Here is a 24,964-nt window from a genome sequence, read left to right on the forward strand (position 1 = left end):
ATAATTTTCACATGTCATGGAATATCATTCTTTTGTGATAATTCTTGAAAATTTACTTTCAATTGTTTAAAAATTTAAAACCACTCTTAACTCATGGGCCATATAAAAACAGGCAGTAGGCCAGAGTAGCCCACAGGTTGTAGTTCACTGACTCACAGTCTAGAGTAATGCTAACAGAAATACAATGAGAGCTACAAATGTAATTCAAAATTTTCTAGTAACCCTATGACAAAACAAAACAAAACAAAAAAAGCAGGGGAAATTAATTTTAATAATGTATCTTATTTCACCCAATATATCCAAAGTATTTTAATTTCAATGTTGTTGATATAAAAATTACCAACAAGGTATCTTGCTTTTTCTTTTTTCATACTAAGTTTTCAAAATCTGGGGTGCATTATACACTTAGAGGACATCATAATTCATTCTAGCCATATCCCAAGAGCTCAATAACTACATTTTTGGAGGTTATCATGTTGAACAGTACAGGTCTAGAACAGTGTCTTCAAATTTTAGCTTGCATCAGAATCACTTGGAGGGCTGTTAAAATAGAGTTTTCATTCAGTAGGTTTGAGCAAGGCCCCCAAACTCCATTTTTAACAAGTTCCTAGGTGGTGGTGGTGTTGATCTGGGGACCAGATCTGAGAACTACTTGTCTAGAAGCTGAGCAGTAAGAAAAAGAAGAGAAACAATGAGGAGCCAGGAATATGTACAAGCAAGAGGTAAACAAATGTAAAACAATGAGATACCATTACATACCTATTAGAATGGCCAAAACTAAAAACACTAACAAACACCAAATGCTGGTGAGGATAATGTAGCAACAGGAACTCCTGTTCATTGCTGGTGGGAATGCAAAATGGCACAGCCACTTTGGAAGACAGTTTGGTTGTTTCTTACAAAACGAAACATACTTTTGCTGTATAATCCAGCAATCATGCTCCTTGATATTTATTCAAATGCGTTGAAGACACGTGTACACGAAAAACAGCACATGGGTGTTTACAGCAGCTTTATTCGCAATTGCCAGAACTTAGAAGCAACTAACATGTCCTTAAGTAGGTGAATGTATAAATTGTGCTACATCCAGACATGAAATATTTATGCAGGGCTAAAAAGAAATGAGCTATCAAGCCATGAAAAGACATGGAGGAAACTTACATGCATATTACTAAGAGAAAGAAGCCAATCTAAAAAGGCTACATATTGAATAATTCTAAGTATATGACATTCTGAAAAAGGCAAAATATGAAGACAGGAAAAACATCAGTGGTCATGAGGGGTTAGGAGGAAGGGATGGATGAGTAAGTGGAGCACAGAGGATTTTTAGGGCAGTGAAATTTTTCTGTATGATACTATTATGGTAGATACACATTATTATACATTTGTCAAAACCCACAGAATGTACAACACTAAAAATGAACCCTTATGTAAACTATGGATTTTGACTGATAGTGATGTGTCAATTCATCAACTGTAACAAATGTACCCCTCTGGTGCTGAATACTGATAATGGGGAAGGTTGTGCATGTGTGGGGCAGAGAGTATATGAGAACTCTCTGTACTTTCCATTCAGTGTTGTTGTGAGCCTAAAACTCATCTAAAAATTAAGTCTATTATAAAAAAAAAAAAAGAGCAGGAGGGAGCAAGCACCAGATCATCAGGCCAGACAAGCAGTAGGACTCCAGATCAGAGGTAACGACCTTGGGTAAACCTCCCATACTCTGCTCTCCAAGAGTCAAGGAAGTAGCTTTTCCAGGTTTCAACTTTGTAGGTACCCTAGGGATGGACAGCCTGGAGAACCCTGCCTGATCAGGGGCCAGCTCAGAACCTAAGCCAGGTTTTAAAATCTCTTGCAATGGAACAGCTATCTCCAGGCTCTGACAACTTGAAAAAGATGCAGAGTCTCATTATTTAACACAATGATTTCTAAAACAACCCAGTTTTCAGACTGAACCTATAGGTAGGTGCTCTCACAGTATCTTAAGGCTGCTCAAATAGAATATAAGATAGATGAAATAATATAGAAATTTGTGCTGCTTAAAGATTGCAACAATAAGGTGAGCTGTGAGTTTTCGGAAAGATTCTATAAACACAGAATTTTTTTCCCACTTTAAGGGTATATAATCATCCAATTTGGAAACCACAGTTTTCATGAATATTCTTTTTTTTTTTTTTAATTTTTGAGACAGAGAGAGACAGAGCATGAGCAGGGGAGGGGCAGAGAGAGAGGGAAACACAGAATCCAAAGCAGACTCCAGGCTCTGAGCTGTCAGCACAGGGCCGAATGCGGGGCTCGAACTCACAGACCATGAGATCATGACCTGAGCCGAAGCCAGACGCTTAACCGACTGAGCCACCGAGGTTCCCTTTTTTTTTTTTCTTTTCCATAAATTTCTTTTAACTTAATTACCATTGGGAAGCAGGCTTACTTGCCGTGGTACATCACAACACACAAAGCTTTGCTAGAACTTTAAAAATAGACCCCTTCATAACTTCTTGAACTCTGTAGCCTAAATTAAAACTCTGGATCTTAATTTTTTTTTAAGGAGCTGTTTTCTGGTTCATTGTGTCAGAAGACCCTTATATGGTCTGGGGATCCCTCAAATTCAGGAGAAATTTAAAGGCCTAAAGGAAATTTATAAAGACAGCTTTAAAAGATGTCTTTTTCTGGTGGCACTCTTCTATGAACCTCTTCTAATGTCTGGTTCCAATCAAACACTGAGAAATAGAAACTCAGTTCTGGAGGGCAGTGAGACAGATATTCAGAACTTTTCATTTTATAGTGAAAACTCTAGTTCAATATATATATATTTACTATGTAAGTAGTTCTTTATGTTTATATATATATTTACTTTATATTTATATATAAATATATATATAGTTCTTTATGTTTAAGAACTATGTTTAAATATATAAAGTAGTTCTTTATGTTTATATATATATTTACAATATATATATATTTACTATGTAAGTAGTTCATATATATATATATATATATATATATGAAGAAGCTATAAATATAATGCTAGAGAAACAGAAAAACCCTAATTTGAGTAATTAAAAAAGGGAGTAGTTTCAAATAGCTCTGATAAGGAGCCTTTTGTAAGGCTTCTGTCATCCTTTTTAAAAGAAAAAGGTAAGCCATTCAGCCAACAAAAGAGTTTTTTCAGGAATAGCAGGAAAACTGCAATTCAGGACAAGCAAACTCTGGCAAACCACAAGCAAGTCCTGAGAACAAAGTGAGAGGGATCCTTCATAGAGCTAAGGATGAAGTTGGGAGGGATGCTTTGAACAAAAGCTCATTGGAGGAAAATGAGAGCTGGAAGTGGTGACAGCCTCTCATTGGCTGCAGGTGAGGGTAGCTTCCTGTTGTTGGGCTGAGAGAAAATCTTCCTTCCTGCTGGACTAGGCAAGCTGGGAGGAATGGTTGTACATGTGTGAAAGCTTGCCCTTCATGTTTTCCCAACTCCAGTTTTGAGTGAAGTTTCCTTAATACATTTTCACTCTTCCCACAACCTGTTGAGGTTGAGAAACCACATATGGAAGCCCAGTTAATTTTCAAAGGTATAATTAAGATAATTTAACTCCTCAAGTCAGAGAAGCCTATAAAGAATTGCATGGTTTGAACTGAGGTAGATTTGCAGTCCATTTAAGTCATTGGACCACTAGTCCACTAGGAAACTGGAAAAGCAATTCATTTAATACAGATGTGAGCATAAATAATAATCCTGCAGTGATAGATAATTAATTATATACTGACTTGGAATTATATGATTGCTTTCTATGAAGAATTAATTCAGAGTTCTCTCTTTGGCATTGAGACTGTGCCCCTGATACACCTTGAACTTTCAAAAATATGTATTTTATTTGAACTTGAAGTTTTAGTTGGGAGAATAATGAAATCCTATTTATTTTATCACTCAAAACATTTCTAGGGGGCAGACTGACTTTTTTCAATGAAACTGATTATTTTTGTTACAAAACAAAATGTTTAAGTATGTGTAAAAGTATAAAAAGGGCTTCACTAATGTAACTGAAGAGTACCACATTGTACATTGTCTTCCAGTTATAAAACAAAAACACCCAACCTTGTATATTTTGATGAAGTGTGCATTCTGCACTAATTTTTAAGGATGGAATAGGTTTAAAACGTTTCCAGTTGTATCAAAGAACGTTCTTAAATATCTTTTAAAAATCCAATCATAAGTTCAGATTCACTTAAATATCCCAAAATAACAAGGAAAAAAAGGAGTTTACTTGAGGGCACCATCATTCTGAGATGGACCAAGGTTATCAAAATGTAATCAATTTTATGACATAAAATTCTTTTATGGTTGCTCCTATATAGGCACATTCAATAAATGGAGAAAGAAGGTCACCATTCCCCCAAAAAACTAAATTCAGATGAAGGCAGAGAATACATAAAACAATTATGTAGGTATTTCTAAGTCCTCATTTTAATCTGAGGTTTGTATATATCTTTGGGTATGATTGTGAAATCCAACCCCCCCAACACATACATGAAGAATGAGACCTTCTAGAGGTGCCTGTGTGGCTTAGTCGGTTAAGTGTCCAAATTCGGCTGAGGTCATGATCTTACGGCTGGTGAGTTCGAGCCCCTTATCGAGCTCTGTGCTGACAGCTCAGAGCCTGGAGCCTGTTTCAGATTCTGCGCCTCCCTCTCTCTCTGCTCCTCCCCCACTCATGCCCTGTCTCTCTCTCTCTCTCAAAAATAAACATTGAAAAAAAATTTTTAAGAAAGAATGAGACCTTCTAAAAAAGAAATACAAGAGCTGAAATAAAGAACTACTTACATAGTAAATACTTGCCCTGCTTCATAACCAAAGTGTTCTTTTAATAATGTATTCACTTGTGTTCAACGGAATGTTAAATTTTCCTATAACCTTTGGGGTTTTTTTTAATGTTTATTTATTTATTTTTGAGAGAGACAGAGAGAGGGAGCATGAGTGGCGGAGGGGCAGAGAGAGAGGGAGAGAGAGGACCCCAAGCGCGCTCCGAGCTGGCATCACAGAGCCCAACGTGGGCTCGATCTCACTAACTGGGGATCATGACTTGAGCCGAAATCAAGAGTCACATGCTCAATGGACTGAGCCACCCAGGCACCCCAATACCCAAAAGAATTAAAAAAACAAGAAATCAGATACTTATACACTAATGTTCATAGCGGCATTATTCACAATAGTGAAAAAGAGAAAAATCCCAAGTATCCATTAACTGATAAATGGATGAACAACATGTGGTATACAGGTACAGTGGAATATTACTCAGCTATAAAAAGGAATGAAGTTCTCACACATGCAACAACACTGATGAACCTTGACATTTGCTAATGAATAAGAGTCATAAAGGGACAAATATTGTATGATTCCACCTAGGTGAGGTACCTAGAAGAGGCAAAATCCAAGTGACAGAAATTAGAATTGAGGTTATCAGGGGTTGACGGGAGAGGAAATGGGGAGTTATTGTTTATCGAGTGCAGAGTTTCTGTTTGAGATAGTGAGAATTATCTGGAAATGGATAGCAGTGATGGCTGCACACTAGGAATGTACTTAACGCCACTGAATTGTCCACTAGAAAATGATTACAATGGTAAATTTTATGTATATCTTACTACAATAATGAAGATACATAAGAGGTTTCATACTTGTTCAAAATTCTTTTGGGTACAATGGGGGAGGGAGAGGGGTACAGAATGCTGTCAATGAAAGGGGAGAATGAGCTGCACATCAGCCACTTTAAGGGTGAAGTACGGAAAGAAATTTAATTGGTACAGCCTGATCAGCTTGCTTGCTTTTCTTTCTTTCTTTCTTTCTTTCTTTCTTTCTTTCTTTCTTTCTTTCTTTCTTTCTTTCTTTCTATTTTTTTTATTAGGGATGCCTAGGTGGCTCAGTTGATGAAGCGGTGGACTTCAGCTCAAGTCATGATGTCACGATGGGGCACCTGGGTGGCTTGGTCGGTTAAGCGTCCGACTTCGGCTCAGGTCATGATCTCGCTGTCTGTGGGTTCGAGCCCCGCGTCCGGCTCTGTGCTGATAGCTCAGAGCCTGGAGCCTGTTTCAGATTCTGTGTCTCCCTCTCTCTCTCTCTCTGCCCCTCCCCTGTTCATGCTCTGTCTCTCTCGGTCTCAAAAATAAATAAACGTTAAAAAAAAAAAACTCATGATGTCACGGTTTGTGGGCTCAAGCCTCACATCCAGCTCTGCACTAATAGTGCAGGATTCTCTCTCCCTCCTCCTCTCTCTGCCCCTCCCAACTCACACACTCTATCTCAAAATAAGTAAAACAAGAATACACACACACACACACACACAATGTTTATTACATTTTAGGGAGAGAGAGAGAGAATGCACAAATGGGGGAGAGGGGCAGAGGGAGAGAGGGATTCTTAAGCAGGCTCCATGCTCAGCACAGAACCCTCTTGGGGGCTGGATCCCAGGGCCACCCTGGGATCATGACCTGAGCCGAAATGGAGTCCGACTCTCAATGGACACCCAGGCAGCTCTCCTGGTCTGCTTTCTTAAACCAAAGCTGGGTAGAGATCCAAAATAACTATTGGGACAATATGCGCCAATAAAACTTATCCCCCTGTACTATTTCCGTTTGTTCCTGAATTAAAAGAACATCTTTCACCTTATTGAGCGCTTCTCAGGTTTTGATTTTAAATATAAACACCTTAAAGGTTTTCGCAGCCTCTAGGTTTCTCATCTTCCATATTTCAACGCACACAACATTCAGCATTTCTCTGAGACTATCATATCTCCAAATGAGACTGCCCACGTAAATGGCCTGTCTGGCGCAGGTCACAGTGAAATATGTTCAGGAGTTACATTAAGACCAAAACGCCTTCACCCCGATTGTAGCCTGGGTCCTAGAACAGAGGGCAGCTCTGCCTCGGGAAGGGGGTGTCCCAACAACACCCAACTCCATACGGGTTCCTCACCTTCTGTAAACGGGCACGTCTATTATTCTCTTGGCTGTTCCAAAGGACTGTGGGAGTTAGGGAAGGGCCCAAGGGCCAAAAATGAAATGTTGGCACAAGGTGCGCAGCGATAGGTTTAGATTATCAGCCAGTTGCTGGGCGACTTCTCAAATCTTCCGACCACCTCCACCGCTTCTCCCACGGGGTAGGCCTGCTCTCTTTCCTTACCTTCCACGCCCCGCCCCTCCGCTGCCCTACTAGCCAATCATAGAGCTGTTGCTTGCCAATCAGAGCCAATCCCGAACAGGTTTACTTTGAGCGGGAAAGATTCAGAAGCTGCGGGAGAGCGAGGTCAGTTAACGGCCCCTTCTAGGCTTTGTCGGGGGGGGGGGGGGCGGAGGGGGGTAACAGGCCCTGGAGGCGGTTGCCTATTGGCTGGGCAGCGGGCCAATGAGGGGGTGCGAAGCGAGGGGCGGGCCTCCTAGGAGGGAGGGGGGCGGGGCGGGCCCTTTGCAGGGTCGCGTGCCGGGTCTCGAGCAGGGGTAGGCAATGTAACGGCCTCTCCCCCCGCCCCTCCCTCCCCACTCCGGTCCCCTCACCCACAGACTGGCTCCAGGCAGCGCCCGGGGCGGCGGCGACAGCGGCGGCAGCGGCGGGGTGCGGGCTGAGGGAGCCGGGCTTCGACGCCCCCCCCTCACCCCCGTACCCCAGGAGCTGTACCTAGTCCAGGAGGGGCTGGGGGGCTCCATGGAGGTGAGAGGCGGAGTCACCTGCCCGCCCTCTAGCCCCCCAGGCCTGAGGGAGGGACTTGAGGTAAACGGTGGGGACGGTCAGGGTCCGGGGGCGGTCGAGCTTGGAGGATGGCTACGGTGAGGAGAGGCGGAGAGCGGGAGCGTTCCCAGACGCGGTTCTCTGAGGAGTCCGCGGCCGCGCTGGAGAGTGCAGGTCGTCGGGGAGGATCCCCGACGGGACGCCCCGGCCGGTCGAGGCGCCGGTGCGGGCGGGGGGCGCTTCGGTCGGGGCCGGGCTCGGGTTGGGGGGCGCGACGCGGGCTGATAGGACGGGCGGGCCGGGCCGCGGTGGCCGCGACGCCGGGGCTACGGCCATGTCCTCCGCGTCGGGCGGCGGCGGCGCTGAGGCGATGGCCGGCGGCGTGGGCCTGTCACGGCCGTCGGGGGCCGCGCCTTTGCGGTCGGCCCGCAGGCGGCCCGAAGGCAGAGAGGGAAGCCCGGGGACGGAGGCGCCGGCCCCGGGATCGGGATCGGTGTCCTCAGAGCGGATTCCGAGTGGAGTGGCGAGAACAACGGCGGTGCCCCAGCCGTCCGTCGTTTCGGTCCTGCCTTTGCACTGCGTGATGCCTCTCCCGCTTCCTCCCTGTCCGTTTCGTGCAGCCCAAGGTAGCGTTCCGTGGAAGCGCGAATCGCTGCTGGAACCTCGGTGCCGACCCCAGCAGCAGGCTAACGGACGTGTTCAATAGCGTGATGCTGACCGGCTCCACGTCCTTCTATGATTGCTACAAATCGCAGGTCCATCCTTTGTTAGAGGATTTTTTTTTTTTTCTTCCCTAAATCAAACTCGTTTCCCGGAGCCCATTCATATAAGGTGTTGAAATTGCTCCCAAGTTTAGGACCAGAAAGCCAAGAACATTCTTTCTGTTTAAAAGCCGGTAATAATTTCAGTACAGAGTCTGCGCAGTTCCATACTTTGCTTTGAAAACAAGATCTTACATTATTCTTGCTTTCATTTTGTCCTCAGAAATGTAAGAAAATCCATACTTAGTAAGACCGTAAAATAGTTGTTGCTGCAACATTTAGTGCAAGTCGGCACAAACATGCCTTTGTTAATTTGAAGGTGAAGTTTTTCTTTACTGCTTTGCTTTCTGGCTTTAACAGGGTCTTGGATTACATGCTACCTTTTACTGCATCTAAAACATTTAGTTTTATTAATCATATTAAACCAGGCTTTGGGTAGTGTAAGTCATTTTCATTTGAAATTATTTATCCAGGACATCAGTGTTGATATTGTTATACTTTGAATTATAACAATAGCCCAAAATAAATAATTTTATTTAATCCTACAACTTTGTACATTACACCTGCTATACAGACTGAGAAGCTGAGGCTCAGCTTGATTCATGTCTTAAGTGACAAAGCCTAAGTGGACCCTAGGTCTTTTTCCTGCCAAGACCAGCATTCCACTGCTCTCCATATTGTTTTCACAGCTACTAAAATTTACGTGAATTTAATTTCAATCAAGTATATTCAGGGTATATAAGTGATACATTTTGCAGTTATCTAAACTGATTATTATGCCAAACCCAAGCATTTGGGAATTTAATTCCCATAAATGTTTAAAACATTCCCATAAATGTTTTAATTTAATTCCCAGATAGTTAAAATATAATTATGTTTTATTTTAGCTGTTTGTTTTATCCTAGAATACGAAATTGAAATCAATCTTATAAACGGATTTATTGCTAATACTCAAATCTTACTTTAAAATGTGAAACAAACTTGAAAGAATACTCCTAAAATGCATTTAGTTTCAAATACTGTGTATCTTGTTTGATATTTTTGATATTACATAATCTGAAAATACTTCTTTTAAGTCACTATCTCAAAAAGATGAACAATTACTTATGTCACTTTGGATGTTTCACACCTAAAAGAGAGTTAAAGTGGGTCTATGATAAAAATTTCAGAACTAAAGGAATAAAATTATGAATGATTCCAAAGATAAAAGCCTTTGCAAAAGTTATTGCTAGCTAAGAAATTCTGGAAAGTAGTTTTTAGTGACACAGCAAAATTATTTCGGTTCCTCAGTTTCCCCAGCTTCAGAATAGTCAGCATTATATGTATATATATGTATATACAAGACAGTTATAACATGTAGTTTTCAAATAGCAGTCATAACCGCAATTTAAACAAATGGTTGTAAAGTATTTGACATTTTTAAAGATTGGCGATTGGAAGATATTATATTAATTTTCATATTTTATTGGTATAGTAAATATTTTGTTGGTATAGTGTTTAAATTTTTTTTTTTAATGTTTATTTATTTTTGAGAGAGAGAGACAGGGAGAGACAGCAACAGCGTGAGCAGGGGAGGGGCAGAGAGGGACAGGGAGACACAGAATCCAAAGCAGGTTCCAGGCTCCAAGCTGTCAGCACAGAGCCCAACGTGGGACCCGAACTCACTAACCGTGAGATCATGACCCGAGCCAAAGTCGGATGCTTAACCAACTGAGCCACCCAGGTGCCCCAGAAACTTAGTGTTTAAAGAGTTGTATTTCAATTCTGTCTATGAAGAACAAAAATTTAAGAATACTTTGATCTAATATGTCTTCTCTATGTAAATTTTGTAAAAGCAATTAGAAAATATTTTTATCTAGGATTATATGTCCTCTGTATTTATAAGAAAATACTATTTCTACTGTGTCTAGATATTTATAGTTATTACATCTCAGATTTCATTTGGAGAGTTAAAATATGTGAATGTATACTTTCAGACCTCTTTAAAGAAGCATTTTCAGAATAAAACACATCTAAATAAGTTTAATCTTTATTATTTAAATTCATTCTATTTTAAGTATTTAAAATTATTTTCACTGCATATCAATCCCTCTTGAAAAGAGGCAGTATTTTATTTGTTTATTTGCTTATTTTTGAGAGAGAGAGAGAGAGCATGCATGTGAGCAAGGGAGAGGGGCAGAGGGAAAGAGAGAGAATCTTAACTAGGCTCCAAGCTCAGGGCAGAGCCCATCATGGGCCTTGATCCCACAATTGTGAGATCATGACCTGAGCCAAAATCCAGAGTCAGACGTTTAACCAGCTGAGCCACTCAGATGCCCTAAGAGGCAGTATTTTAAGTGAATAAAATCTTAAAACTCAAACTTTTACCTTACTTACCCAAATTATAGAACCATTCACAAAAAAAGAAAAATGACACCTAGTGAGTGTTGATACTTCGATCTGAGTGAAGAAAGAAGAAAAAGAAAAATGAGCTTGTATTTTTCTTCTAATTGTAGTAATAGCTTTTAAATTTCTGAAGACATAAAATTTTATATATCATCATTTTTATAATATCTCTTAGAAATAGAAACTAGGCTGAAAATTAAAAGATATTCTTTAAAAGTTCCTACAGTAGGAGTAAGAAGGCCTTGAGTTTGGGTTTAGTTTTGTCACCTATCAGCTCAATAACTTGTAGCCTCAGTTTCCTTGTTTTTATAGCACAGTACTCTTGTCACAAGGTTGACTGAATATAATGTTATGTAGAATTTCTTTGCAAATTCCATATGAATAAATGTACATTCACCTTTTTTTTTCCCCCACAGATTAGGGGCATTAAGACTGAATTTTGTAAATGATTTCTTGAAAATAACACTGCTAGTGTCTACATAACACTCATCTGTTAAAAAAAATTATAAGTGCAGTAATTGTGGGTATTTCATACCAGGGATAAGCAACAAATACTGATCAAATCTGCTGAGTGCCTGATTTTGTAAACAAAATTTTATTGGAACATAGCTATGCCCTTTACATATTGTCTATGGTTTGCTTTGGTGCTAGAACAGCAGAGTTGAGAAGTTTTGACAGAGACCTCACCAGCCAGCAAACCCTAAAATATTTATTGTGGCCATTTACAGATAACATTCATGAACCCCTAGTGGAAAGTAAGTTTAAGTGGCTTAGTCTAGATTTTAAGTCTCCCAACTCCTACGCATGTGTTATTTCCTCTCGTATCTCATTATTTCACTAATATTCTGTGTAATTTTGATGTGTTTGATGTGCAAACATGTCTTTAAATTTTCAGAGTGAAGACAGTGTTGACCTAAGGCAGACCTATACTCCACTTTCTTCATCAGCAGAATATTCAAGTTCTATAGATTCTTCACTTTTCTATGCACCATGGTCTACTTATGGAGATGATACTAAACAGCCTTCTAATTCTCAGATCAATGTAAAGAACAGGTAAATTAATAAATCATATTTTTCAGGCTAAATGAAAACTTTTAAAGTTTGATTACATGGGAACCCAGTTGTATTAGCTCTTTATTCCTTACATCAGCATTTTAATGTTATGGCATTACAATATTATGTTTATCAAACTTTTAGAAACCCTACACTGGGCAGTTCTGTGTTGTAATTTTTAGCTCATTACTTTTTGTTTATTCATTAGAGGCAACCCTTAGTGAGTAAATCTTAAGTTCCTCTTTCTAAAGATGACTTATATACATGGGTAATTTTTAGATCTATTTTTCATCCAATTTAATCTAAATTTTCAGTAATTATTTCCTTCACAAGTGTAGAGCAAGCAGGATTTTATCAAACGTAAGATTGATTGATTGATTGATTGATTGATTTTTGAGAGAGAGAGAGAAGGAGCGAGCAGGGAAGGGGCAGAGAGAGAGGGAGAGAGAATCCCAAGCAGGCTCCATGTTGTCAGCATGGAGCCCAGTGAGGGCCTTGATCTCACAAACTGCAACATCATTACCTGAGATGAAATCAAGAGCATGATGCCCAACCGACTGTGCCACCCAGACCCTTCTAGTTATTTAAAAAAATTTTTTTTAATGTTTTATTTATTTTTGAGACAGGGAGAGACAGAGCATGAACAGGGGAGGGGCAGAGAGAGGGAGACACAGAATCTGAAACAGGCTCCAGGCTCTGAGCTGTCAGCACAGAGCCCGACGCGGGGCTCGAACCCACAGACCACGAGATCATGACCTGAGCCGAAGTCAGCCGCTTAACCGACTGAGCCACCCAGGCGCCCCTCTAGTTATTTTTTAATTCCATTAATATTAGAGGCCTAACTCTGCCAGATCTCTCATACTAGGGATATTACAATTAACACGGCAAATATTATCTCCAACTTTATAGCTCTTACAATAAAGATGATGATGATGATGATGATGATGACAACGACGACAGTGACGACTTGCTGGGCACAAGTATAGTGAGGTTTAAAAAGAAGTATAGTATATTATGGGAGCCTGTTGGAAAGAGAAGTCTAAAGGAGTAACATCTACCTTTATTTTAATTATGTATAAGGGAGCAGTTGATAGATGCTGATGCAGCTTTAGTTTAATTGGACAATAATTATTTTTAAAATCTTATATGTTCTTCTTTTTTTTAAGCTTCTTTTTAAACTCTATACCCAACGTGGGTATGCTGTACCAACTGAGCCTGCCAGGCACCCTCCTTAAAAATCTTATTAATTAAAAAATGTTTTTAAAATGTTAAAAATTGGGGTGTCTGGCTGGCTCAGTCAGTGGAGCATGTGACTCTTGATCTTGGGGTCATGAGTTTGAGCCTCATGTTGGGTATAGAGATTACCTTCAAAAAAGTTAAAATTTTGAAAATTTTGCTGAGTTCTGTATAACAGTGATCTTATTAGAAAGACTATATAATATATAATTCTACAAAAATATTTTTTCAGTTGATATATGTTCATTGAAAAAATTCAGACTTTACAGAAATCATAAAAGAAAGTGGAAATTCACCTTAACCCTTAACAGTTCCCAATAACAAGTATTAGTAGTTTAGTATATATTACATTGAATTATTTTAGAGATATACTAATATATTATTGTATCAAAAAACTTATCCAATCTTTTTGAAATAACACAATATAGCAGAAAAAGCATTAGACTTGTAGGCAGACCATTTGTTCAGCAGGTGTACAGTATAACAAATCACATACACTTATAAAATACAAGTTTCTTAAGATCTCAAATGATCGTTCTTCAATAGCTGAATGATTACTAATACCTGCCCATCTTATGTTATGAAGATCAATGAACTATTTGAGTATTATGCAAATATAAAGGTATTTTTATTTCTAAGATGTCCTAACACTATGAAATGTTAGAAATAAAGTACGAGAAAATAAGAAGCTATAACTTAAAGCAACATATTACTTCTAGGAACAGATTAGTTGAAATAGATAGGACATTAAATAGACGGGACATTAATAGATAGGCACCAATTTCCCATCTCCTTGTGGTTTTTACATTTTGTATTATTTAGACAGCATTAGTCACAAGGTGGGATTTCAGATACATAGAGCTCCAGTTACTGTAGTAAGGATTTAGGGATAGCCAACAAATCTGTTAGATTTAAGTGACAACTGTAATATTGCTGTGGTATCTAGGATGACCATATCACATTTCACTTTTTAAATCCAACATTTGGTCTAAAGAGTCACAAAAATAGAGTAGCAGATTCGTATGGTTTCCAAATCACAAATGAAAAAACTGAGCAAGTGTTGACGGAATAACGTATAATGGGACCAGATATGCTTTTAGAAGCAGCCGTGGTGCCAAGTGTGTCTAAAACATCGTAAGTCAGAGATTTATATCTTGGAACTTAAAATGAATAGCATGTGTTTGGGAGAAACAAGAGTTAAGCATACATTGCAAACTAGACATAGGATTTGAAATGGAGAAACATGTACCATAGGCACTATGCTAAAGTGGAAAATATTCTTTTAAAAAAAAAAAAGAGTGGGAGGTGCAGAGAGAGAAAGGAGAGAGAGAGAATCACAAGCATGCTCCATACCACCAGCACATAGTCCAACACGGGGCCCAAACCCACTGTAAGATCATAACCCAAGCAGAAATCAAGAGTCAGACGCTCAACTGACTGAGCCACCTAGGCTCCCCTAAAGTGGAAAATGTTGTTGCCTCTTTATTTGAAATGATGGGATAAATTCAATCCAGATATTTTATAGAAAAATAATAGTATAAGAAGTCTGGAAATAGAAATCAATATATTGAATTTCAGTATGAGGAAAATAATTTACATGTGATATTCATTTATTTTTAGGATTCAAACGGAAAGAAATGACTATGGCAGTGAAACAGACTTATATGGACTTGTGTCTAACATTTTGGAAGAACAAGACAAGTCACAGCCATATTTTGCTGAGGGGTTAGTATATTATATAAGCTACATGGTATATAGTAAGCTTTTAAATTCACACATACTAGATTACTGTATTTATTAGCTTTTATTTTTACTTAATAGGGGATCATCTGACAATAGACATCTTAATTCAAATATTTGTTTCTAGCAGCCTTGACTTTGCTGAGGTACTTGCCATACAATTGGAAGTTTCAGACTTTAATTTGCTATTAAGAACTTTCCTTTGGAAAGTTATTCTTGCATAATTCAGAGCTATTTCCTTTGAGTTCTAAAGTTTGGCGTAAAGAGTACAAATTCCAAAGAGCTTTTATACATCTATCCTAAAGAATAAAACTATCATTGCTGGTATGCAGAAATACGTATGGACTTTGTTCTTATGGTAAAAATTTTTTAAATACACTTTGATTGATTTTTCGGGGATGGAGGCCATATTACCCAAATGTGGTACTTCATAAATAGGGAAATATGCAGCACACATGTAACCAATTAAAATATTTTAATTTTAGTAATAGTTTTATCAAAGTACATCTTTTTCATTTAAAAAAATGTGGTCAACAACATTTTTGTATTCTATTATAACCTAATTAAAGGAAAAACTTATTTTGTTTTCTGCTTACTGTAGATAAACAATTCATGCAAGACCATGTAGTCCCCAGCCTCAGGCCTCAGTTGATGCCTCTTGGGAAAGTATACTGAAGACATATCAAGATAAAAATGCATATTAATGTAGTATGTGGCACATTTCAAGTGATAGAAAATTATTTGGATGTAATGGTAATTTATAAGGCAAGGTTAGAAAGGATTAGATAATGGGGAAGTGAGGCAATATAAATGTTTTGAGAACCTGTTCTACCTTCTCCACTGAGAAAATAAAGTCATTTAAAATCTGAGTTGTAATTAAATATATTTACTTGTTCTAGGACCTGCTCCTCCAATTTAAAGTCAGTTTGGCCAGTGAACACAAGCAGATTTGCAGATCACCATGACCTCTTAACAGAAACCAAAAGGCCAATAGATACAGCCATCTCTCAGCAAGCTTTTTATAGTGGTGAATCTGTGTCAGCAGTGGAAAAGCAATACCTGCATAATAGTAATCTAACACCACAGCAAAAAATAGATGAACTTTATCATGGATTTACTGGGTTAGACCTTGAAGAACAATGGATGTACCCCTCACGAAGTGATCATTCTAATTGTTACAATATCCAGACAAATGATACAGCTAAGACAACATTCCAAGATTTTCCATTTATCAAAAACTGTTTTACATCACAGACTGGTCTGTCTGACATCATGAAAGAATCAGGAATTGATACTTACTCTTATGGAAGAGAGAAAATATGTGCTAAAGGTCTTGAAGCACCATTACAGCAAAAAAGGGCAGAGATGTTTCTTTCTCAATTTAATAGATACAGCGAAAACACAGATTATTGTAGATACCCAGAATATGTTCATCCTAATAAGGTTAAGCTTAATAAGTGTTCAAATTTTAATGTCCAGGATAGTAAAAAATTAGCCAATGGCACACCTGAAATACCAACTGTAGAAGCAGACACATACACAAAGTTATTTCAGGTTAAACCAGCAAATCAGAAAAAAATGGAAGAGACAATAGCTGACCAGCAGAATTTCACATTTCCAAAAACCACACCACGTCTGACAGAAAAACAGTTGGCAAATGAGGCAGCTTTCACTGCTGATTTTGGCTTAAAATCAGAATATGGACTAAAACCTCATGCGGGTTGTCCAGCTAATAATGATTTTGCTAATGTCACAGAAAAACAACAGTTTACTAAACCTGACCCCTCAAATTCTGAGTATTTTAAATCTGTGAATTTATTATCAAACTCAGCAACACCTTCAGGAGGTATCAGCTTAAACAGACCAACCTGGATGAATGTCCAAACAAAAAATAACACTCCTATTCCTTATCGAAATCAAGGTAACTTGATGAAATTAAATAGTCACTTAAGTGTAGCTTCTAAAGGTTCTAACCATTCTTCAGATTTCCCCCAACTATCATCCACAAATTTAACCCCAAATAGCAGTTTATTTCAGAAGTATTGCCAAGAAAATCCTTCAGCATTTTCTAGTTTTGATTTCAGTTACAATGGTGCAGAAAGAATTCAATCTGTCAATCACATGGAAGGACTGACAAAGACTGGAGAAGAAAATCTCTTTGAATCAGTTACTGATAAAAAAATAAAGCAGCCAAATGGATTTTGTGATAACTATGCAACTCAGCAGTATGGGATCATTGAAAATGTAAACAAACATAATTTTCAAGCTAAGTCTCAGAGTGGACATTATGATGCTGAGGAAGGTCCAAAGCACTTAGATGGCTTATCTCAACATACGTATCAAGATCTGTTGGAGTCACAGGGTCATTTTAATAGCCACAGACAGGGAAGTGGAGACAACAATATTAATAGCCGTGTGAATCGCACACAGGCATCATGCTTTTCTAATAATTATATGATGGGAGATTTAAGGCATAATCAGAGTTTTCAACAAGTTGGTTCAAATGGGTTTCCCCTAAGATCCACTCACCCATTTGGCCATTCAGTTGTTCCACTGTTGGATTCTTACGATATGTTTTCTTACGATGACTTAAGCCATTTGTACCCTTATTTTAATGATATGATGTATGGTGATAATTCGTTTTCTGGTTTCGTGCCAACTTTTGGATTTCAAAGACCAATTAAAACCCGTAGTGGACCAGCCAGTGAACTTCATATTCGACTAGAAGAGTGCTATGAACAATGGAGAGCATTAGAAAAGGAGAGAAAAAAGGTAATACAAATCTATCCATTTAGGAGTAACTTGGGATGTTCTCTCTGCCTACCTTCATTTTGTTAGTGTAGTTCAAGAGTACTTGGCCTTATTTCTAAGCTGAATTCTTCCATAATGTACAGTATTTAAGTCCATGACTATAAGGAATTAGCTGACATAACTAAAAAAATGTGAGGCTTAAAAAATTGTTATTTATATAAAGTTGGGGGTTTTTTGCCTGTGAAGTAGACTTTTTCCTTAATGAGCCAAAAGTTTACTACTTTTGGGGCTCCTGGCTGGCTTTGTTGGAAGAGCATGTGACTCTTGATATCAGAGTTTTAGAAGTTCAAGTCCCACATGAGGTGCAGGGAGACTTGCAGGTATTTTATATGCATTAAATATAGAAAATACAGTGGTGTTGTGGTTTGCATTTGTTCTGTTTGATACTGAAACAATTTTAAAGTAGTCATTTTCAATTTATTTATTAGACCTATGAGAAATGTCACTCATAACTGAATCATATTTAGAAAACTCAGCATCTAAAAATTATATAATTTTTTACAGACTGAATTGGCCCTGGCCAAGAATTACCCAGGAAAAAAAGTATCCAGTACTAACAACACTCCAATTCCAAGGCTGACCTCCAACCCATCTCGAGTTGATCGCTTAATTGTGGACGAACTTCGAGAACAAGCCAGAGTAAGCTGTAAAAACATCCAATGATGGATTATTTCATTGCTTGATAAAATTTTAAAACATTTCAGCAAGTCAGAGTTCTGAATGATTTTTAAATCACATTTATGCATAATTCTCTGAAATAATTATCTTTTCCATGCTTGGTCCTACAACTATGATTAATAGTCAGGAAAGGAGAAATAGCACCCCCTCAATCCTTTAAAAAATTTTTTTAACGTTTATTTATTTTTGAGACAGAGAGACATAGCATGAATGGGGGAAAGTCAGAGAGAGAGAGGGAGACACAGAATCTGAAACAGGCTCCAGGCTCTGAGCTGTCAGCACAGAGCCCCACACGGGGCTCGAACTCACGGAGTGCGAGATCATGACCTGAGCAGAAGTTGGACGCTTAATCAACTGAGCCACCCAGGAACCCCTCAATCCTTTTAAAAGTAGGTTTAGTAGGTGCACCTGGGTGGCTCAGTTGATTAAGGGTTCAACTCTTGATTTCCCCTTAGGTCATGATCTCACAGTTCATGGGATCAAGCCACGCATCAGGCTCTGCACTGACAGCATGGAGCCTGCTTGGGATTCTCTCTCTGCTTTCTCCGCTCTCTCTCTCTCTCTCTCAAAATAAAAAAATGAACATTAAAAAAAAGTAGGTTTAGGAATTTAAATGGTTTCTCTTTAAGAAATCTATATCAGCAATACAGCCAACTCTCAACAGAATTTTAAAGCAAAAATAATTTTGAATATTATTTATAAAGTCCCATTTCTCTAACAAAACAAAACCAAAAAAAACCCCATTTGTTTTCTAGCTAGATGAGCAAGCTGTATTTGCATTATACAAAATGGGACATTAACAGGGAATTACTGTTTTCTTAACCCTGCACACTTGAGTTATTCAACAAACATTAAGTGTATCCAACAATGTATTAAATACTGATAAACTGAAAAAATACTGAAGAATGTAGGTATGCATAAATTTATAAAATAGCTTTGTTTTAGAAAAGTAGTATATCACTTCAAATGTAAAGAATCCTGACGTTAGGTCATTTTCTAATTTAACAAATGATTATTTCTATTACCTCCTTTGAAATTTCAGAATTTTCTAGAATTTAATACAGTAGGGTAAAGTTTTTCTTTTTTGACCTTCCTCTTTTAAAAACTTACACTGTTTTTCAAATATGATAAAAGATTCCTGGGAGGGGCGCCTGGCTGGCTTAGTTGGAGGAGCATTTGACTCTTGATCTGAAAGTCATAGGTTTGAGCCCCACACTGAGCATAGACATTACTTAAAAAAAAACAAAAACAAAAACAAATTCCTGGGAAAAAGCACACAGTGAAGACAGCTTGCTTCTATGATCGAATAAAAGCCATTTTAGGAACCAGAAAAATCAACATAGCAGAGTCTGTTTTATTGAACATCAGTTTCATCTACTTTGCTGTCTTTAAAATATAGATATGAATTACTTGAATGGAAAAGAGTGATTTTTACCTAGCTTTCAGTTGGTCGGTTGAAATTCTTTTATCAAATTTGTAAATTCTTACAATGGATTTATCAGTATTATAGTCAGATACCAACATGGGTTACAGCCAGCTGTTAATAAAAACTTCAATCTTTTATTAATTTTTCTTAAAACCATTCCAAGTTAGGGGTGCCTGGGTGGCTCGGTCGGTTAAGCGTCTGACTTCGGCTCAGGTCATGATCTCACGGTCCGTGAGTTCGAGCCCTGTGTCGGGCTCTGTGCTGACAGCTCAGAGCCTGGAGCCTGTTTCAGATTCTGTGTCTCCCTCTCTCTCTGCCCCTCCCCTCTTCATGCTCTGTCTCTGTCTCAAAAATAGATAAACGTTAAAAAAAAAAATTTTTTTTTAAATAAAAAAAAACCATTCCAAGTTAAAAGTCCTTTTTCTCAGCAACGCATTTCTAGGCAATTAATCAAGGAATTGCAAACTTTAAATAAACTTTTTCAGCTTTGCTTATGCTTCACATTAATTTAGGTTATGTTTATAGCTGTTTTTATCTATATTTAGCAACATTAGGGGCACCTGCATGGCTCATTCGGTTAAGCATCCGACTTTGGTTCAGGTCATGATCTCATAGTCCGTGAGTTCGAGCCCCGTGTCGGGCTCTGTGCTGAAAGCTCAGAACTTGGAACCTGCTTTGGATCCTGGGTCTTCCTCTTTCTCTGCCCCTCCCCTCCCCTGCTCATGCTCTCTCTCTCTCAAAAATAAATAAACATTAAAAAAAATTTTTTTTATATTTAGCAACATTAGACCGATGATCACAAAGGGCAAAAATATTTTTACATGTACTATTTTCTGGTTTGCAGGTTTTATACAATTCTGAAAAGAACCACCTTTTTTATTAAAAATCACCTGTGCAAATTTCTTTACACTTACCATTTATTTAAATGATTCTTATTTTAAAAATACATAGTTAGAAAAAAATGTGTAATTAGTAGCTCACTGGAGTTTTTCTATGTGATTTTTCCTTTTTTTTCTTTTGTTGTTTTGTTTCCTCCTCAAAGATCCTGGTGGGTTCTGTAATTGGGAGGAAAATATTTAATAACTGTGTACTTATGTTTTCTCCATAGACCCAAAGTGGCATTACTCCACAGAAACTTGAAATGAGCATGAGGTTAGAGGCATTCATTCAGGTGCCATTAGTTTCTTCATTGAGAGATATTTTTCTCCTCTCCCCAGTCACTGAACACCAGTCACTGAACACAGAAGGTCTTCTGTGAATTTTAAATCATTTAGTTCCCAAAGGCAATGACTATATTTATTTGATGTTCAAATCCTAATTATTGAAAAAGTTCTCTTTCCATACACCTTTCAAGTTTAGAATTTGAGATATAGGTATATGCAACTATGAATTGTACTCCCCTTACTGATCCTACTGGATTAGGGATTCCTTAAAACTACCACTAGTATGATCTGAATATTTCTGATTTTCAAAAGGAGGATATTGAAAGCCCAGAAAGGACTTGCCAAAGTCAGGATTGATCAGTCTAGGACTTCTCCCTTTTTAGCTCAATGTTTTTCCCTTTAGATTACACTACCTCCTAAAAATGTTTTATTTGCAGGCTGTTCTCTTATTTGCCAAAAACAATATTAGATCTTAAATTTACACACCCTGTCAGTGACATGGAAATGTTTAAATTTTGATTTTTTAACTGTTTATTCCCAGTAACTGATTACCGAAACAAGTAGGTACAAAAGACTGCCTTAACATCTTTATTTTCCCCAGCATGGTGTCAGTACACAGTAGGCATTCAAGTATTTATTTGACGAATATTACTGCTCTCATCTCTATTCTACTTCATTGAAAATTTGTTCTTAAAGACAGAGCACTGTGGTTACATGCCTTATCAAAATTTAAAATGTTTCCCTTAGGTTGTGACTCTACTAGGCAAAATGGAACGTCTTCGAAGCTCTCCCCTTCATGCCAATATCTCTACTGCTCTTGATAGACACTTGGAGTCCATTCACATTGTACAGTCACGTAGAAAGGATGAAATTGTTAATGCTTCAAATCGGCAAAGGCAAGGAGTTCCTAGATGCCAAGATGACAGAGGTATAAGTGTTAATGCGTATTCTGTTGATAAGGCAGTGAGATAATTTGAATGTTGTTAAAATCAGATTCTGAGTTTAAAGGTTGGATTTCCAAAATTTACACTTAGCTAAAGGTAAATTGGTAAATCATGCCCACATAATTTACTCCATAAGTACTTCGGTCAGTTTTGTTAATTTTACCCATTTAATTACAACTCTCAAAGTCTGTGTTCTCCCCAAAGCATAGTCATTGTCACACAAGTCAGAAACAGTATCAACACTTTTTGATATTAAGTCAAATAGTTAACTCAGTCAATAGCAACCTATCTCTTATGAAAATAATAATGTTTGATCATTTAATAGCACAGCATTGGGCTTTTTAAGAGTTAAAGGATACATAAAAGGCATCTAATATGAACTGACACTGAGTGTTTTCTTTACAGATGTTTTTGCCCTTGCTTCAGCAATTAAAGAGATGTGTGTGGCTACTCGGAAAGCACGCACTACCCTGTGGTGTGCACTTCAGATGACCTTGCCAAAAACAGCCAGTACAGCTGGCCAAACAGATGTGGAAAAGGCTTTACAAGATACAGTAAACTGTGAAGATAAAGTCCATGAAAACATAAATAATAGCAATCCAATGAACCAGAGAGGTGAAGCAAACAAACATTAAGGAAATGCCAGCAGAAGAGTAAAAAGCTGATAAGTAAATGTATCAAGACATGCTAAAAAATTTTAATGAACTTGTCAAACTTGAAAACTTCAGTACATTAATTTTCTTCCAGATTTAAAGTTAGTACCTTAATGAAGTTTAACTTCTATTCAAAAATCTTCTATCTGGAATGGATCAGATACCATAGTTTAAGGTGAACTCAGAAAGTTGACTACTCTAGGGAGTTCTGAGTAGTCACAGATAACAAGTTTAAGTTAATTAAATATTTCCTAACAGCTAAACTATTGCTTAAGCCCATTTGCAGTGCAGGTAAATGCAAATGTGAAATTGTTCTAGAAGATAAGTTTCATTTAGGTCTGCCTTAGTAAGTATAATTCCAAATAATGAATCTAAGTGACTGTAACCCAATTATGGCTACAGTCTAGTAACCAAGACAAGTTTTGATTGTGATATAACTGTGTTTTCCTTACAAAACTGGATAATACCTAGGAAAACAAGGATGAACCCAATATTCATGTAGAAATTTAATATTTAAAAATACTACCATATTTATAAATTTGAAATCTTAGTGCCTGCGTATATGGAGGGAAATGCATCTGATTCTCCTAAATTAGTGATAAAAGTGCCAGTGTAAAAACCATGCAAGTTACTGAATATAAAACCTGTTCAAATCATTTGTGTATATTCTTTAAAATTTAATTATACTATCAATTATTAAATATTTCCAGTTTTAAAGTATTTAAATTGAATCAAAAACAAAACATTTCCTTTATCTGGATCTTTTAGACTTGATGCACAGTAACTAAAATAATGACTATTGTTTTAATACCCCTATGAGGTAATAATACCCTTATGAGCATTTTATGAGGGTATCACGAAGTTCTAAAATATACTTTTTTAAGGTTAATCTTTAGTTTAGTTTGCAATTGGTTAGTGTATATTTTGTGTAGTTGTGTTCATTAGTTAGCTTCTGTATTTTTTTAAAAGAGCTCTTGAAAGGTTGGCTTTTTCTGTTTCTCATCACTTAATATCTTTGTATGAAACCCAAGTAATTTATTCATTAATATGAAATGTTGGTATTATGTGACTCAGAAGATCTTGGGTTTTAACATTTCTAGCATGAGTTAAACTATAATATAATGTACTGATGAAATTTAATTGAACTATCCTTGACTGGAAACACTGATGTTTTAAATGGTGTTTTTCCTAGTTTTAGAAATCCTGGTATTAAAGAGTGTAATCACACCACATAAATTTTCTTTAGATGATGTGCGGAAGAAACTGATTGAGAATGCAGGAGTAACTGTAGGGAGAAACATTTTGATCACTGATATGCTTTAGAACTACCCAAATGAATTACATTGAGGGTAGTCAAATAAAATAGATCACCCCACCACAGTCACTGCATGGAAAGTGGTTGAGTTTGACATAAGACATGTTGGATGTTATGAAAACAAATACTGTACTGAATTTAGTCTCTCAGGAAAAAATTAATAAATTACTTTGTTGAAAATATTTGGTTTCATTTTTTTACATCTCTGTATTAGTTTCTAACCTTAAGTATCACAAAGGTCATAAAACCAGTCAAATTTCATTTCACTGATAAGAACTGGAGCCGAGTTTTATATTTCATCAACAAGAATATTGGTAGACAAAGCAATGCCATTCAGATATCCTTGCATTGAACCTCCCCTCCTTCAAAGATGAAATTTTTGCTTTGCCTTTATACTAATCCAGGCAAACCAAAATAAAAATTCTGGATAAGTTTTTACATGACCGTTGTCAGAAATGAAACACTAGTCTATTCATAAAAACCAAACAAAAATTATTTGAAATTTTGTTAATCACATCACCCTGCAGATAATTCTCAAATTAGTTGGTTATCCCCTTCTATAGGTATACTCTCTAATGGATGGTTCTTATATACTGTACTTCTGAATAACAATCTATAAGAACAAAAAATTAACATCACACATAATCTGTAATGAAACTGATGTTCCCATTATTTCTCATCCAAAAGAATTTGATGTACTCCATTTTTTTTAATAGACAAAGCAATTTATATAAAAGTGGTTGAAAATTACCTTGAATTATATCAGTGTCCTTCCACTTGAACCATCCGCTACTTTATAAAGTTTTAGAGGGTTGGGAATTAATGTTATGACTGAAATTCTGATTTTGGCTTAAAATGTCAATCACACTATAAAAGATACAGTTGTTTAAAATTTGCCCTTTGCAATATTGAACATTTTAGACATAAAGGATTTCTCAGCACCTGAATTAAGTGGATAACCTTACTCCAAGTCTAAGAAGCTGATCCTTTTTTCTTACTTAAACATTAGCTCAGGATATACCTAACTGTAGAATACGTAATAGAAACTACATAATTGCAAGTACTCTTCAGGGATTCATGGATATAA

The 24,964-nt window shown here is 37.4% G+C and overlaps 1 protein-coding gene and 1 long non-coding RNA gene across 5 annotated transcripts in view; one reads left to right on the top strand and one right to left on the bottom strand.

Moving 5' to 3' along the window:
- Nucleotides 1-7,275, bottom strand: part of LOC122233579 — a 51,118-nt gene extending 43,843 nt beyond the window's left edge. The window contains exon 1 of the long non-coding RNA XR_006211208.1: nt 6,963-7,275. This is a non-coding gene — a long non-coding RNA (uncharacterized LOC122233579). The remainder of the gene's footprint in view (nt 1-6,962) is intronic.
- A 246-nt stretch (nt 7,276-7,521) lies between these two features.
- Nucleotides 7,522-24,059, top strand: MEIOC (meiosis specific with coiled-coil domain). 4 transcript variants are annotated; one of them, XM_042967196.1, is made up of 8 exons: nt 7,525-7,754; nt 8,333-8,467; nt 11,754-11,911; nt 14,768-14,872; nt 15,787-17,659; nt 18,203-18,337; nt 21,713-21,893; nt 22,315-24,059. In XM_042967196.1, exons 1-8 carry the CDS (start codon nt 7,689-7,691, stop codon nt 22,542-22,544), a joined length of 2,883 nt encoding a protein of 960 aa, XP_042823130.1. In that variant the 5' UTR covers nt 7,525-7,688; the 3' UTR covers nt 22,545-24,059. The 4 variants fall into 4 exon arrangements, with proteins under 4 accessions (XP_042823133.1, XP_042823132.1, XP_042823130.1 ...); XM_042967197.1 differs by having other exon boundaries at nt 7,525-7,694; XM_042967198.1 differs by lacking the exons at nt 21,713-21,893; nt 22,315-24,059 and having other exon boundaries at nt 7,523-7,754; nt 15,787-17,658; nt 18,201-18,279.
- The last annotated feature ends 905 nt before the right edge of the window (nt 24,060-24,964 follow it).

Source organism: Panthera tigris, chromosome E1 (assembly GCF_018350195.1).
Source record: "Panthera tigris isolate Pti1 chromosome E1, P.tigris_Pti1_mat1.1, whole genome shotgun sequence".
NCBI classification, from domain to species: Eukaryota; Metazoa; Chordata; class Mammalia; order Carnivora; family Felidae; genus Panthera; species Panthera tigris.

What these genes read in the sequence shown, in the direction of transcription:
- MEIOC (XM_042967196.1), top strand. Translation starts at nt 7,689, where the DNA reads ATGGAGGTGAGAGGCGGAGTCACCTGCCCGCCCTCTAGCCCCCCAGGC. An exon ending in ATGATTGCTACAAATCGCAG is followed by an intron (nt 8,468 to 11,753) that starts GTCCATCCTTTG and finishes TTAAATTTTCAG; the next exon opens with AGTGAAGACAGTGTTGACCT. An exon ending in TAGATGCCAAGATGACAGAG is followed by an intron (nt 21,894 to 22,314) that starts GTATAAGTGTTA and finishes TTTTCTTTACAG; the next exon opens with ATGTTTTTGCCCTTGCTTCA.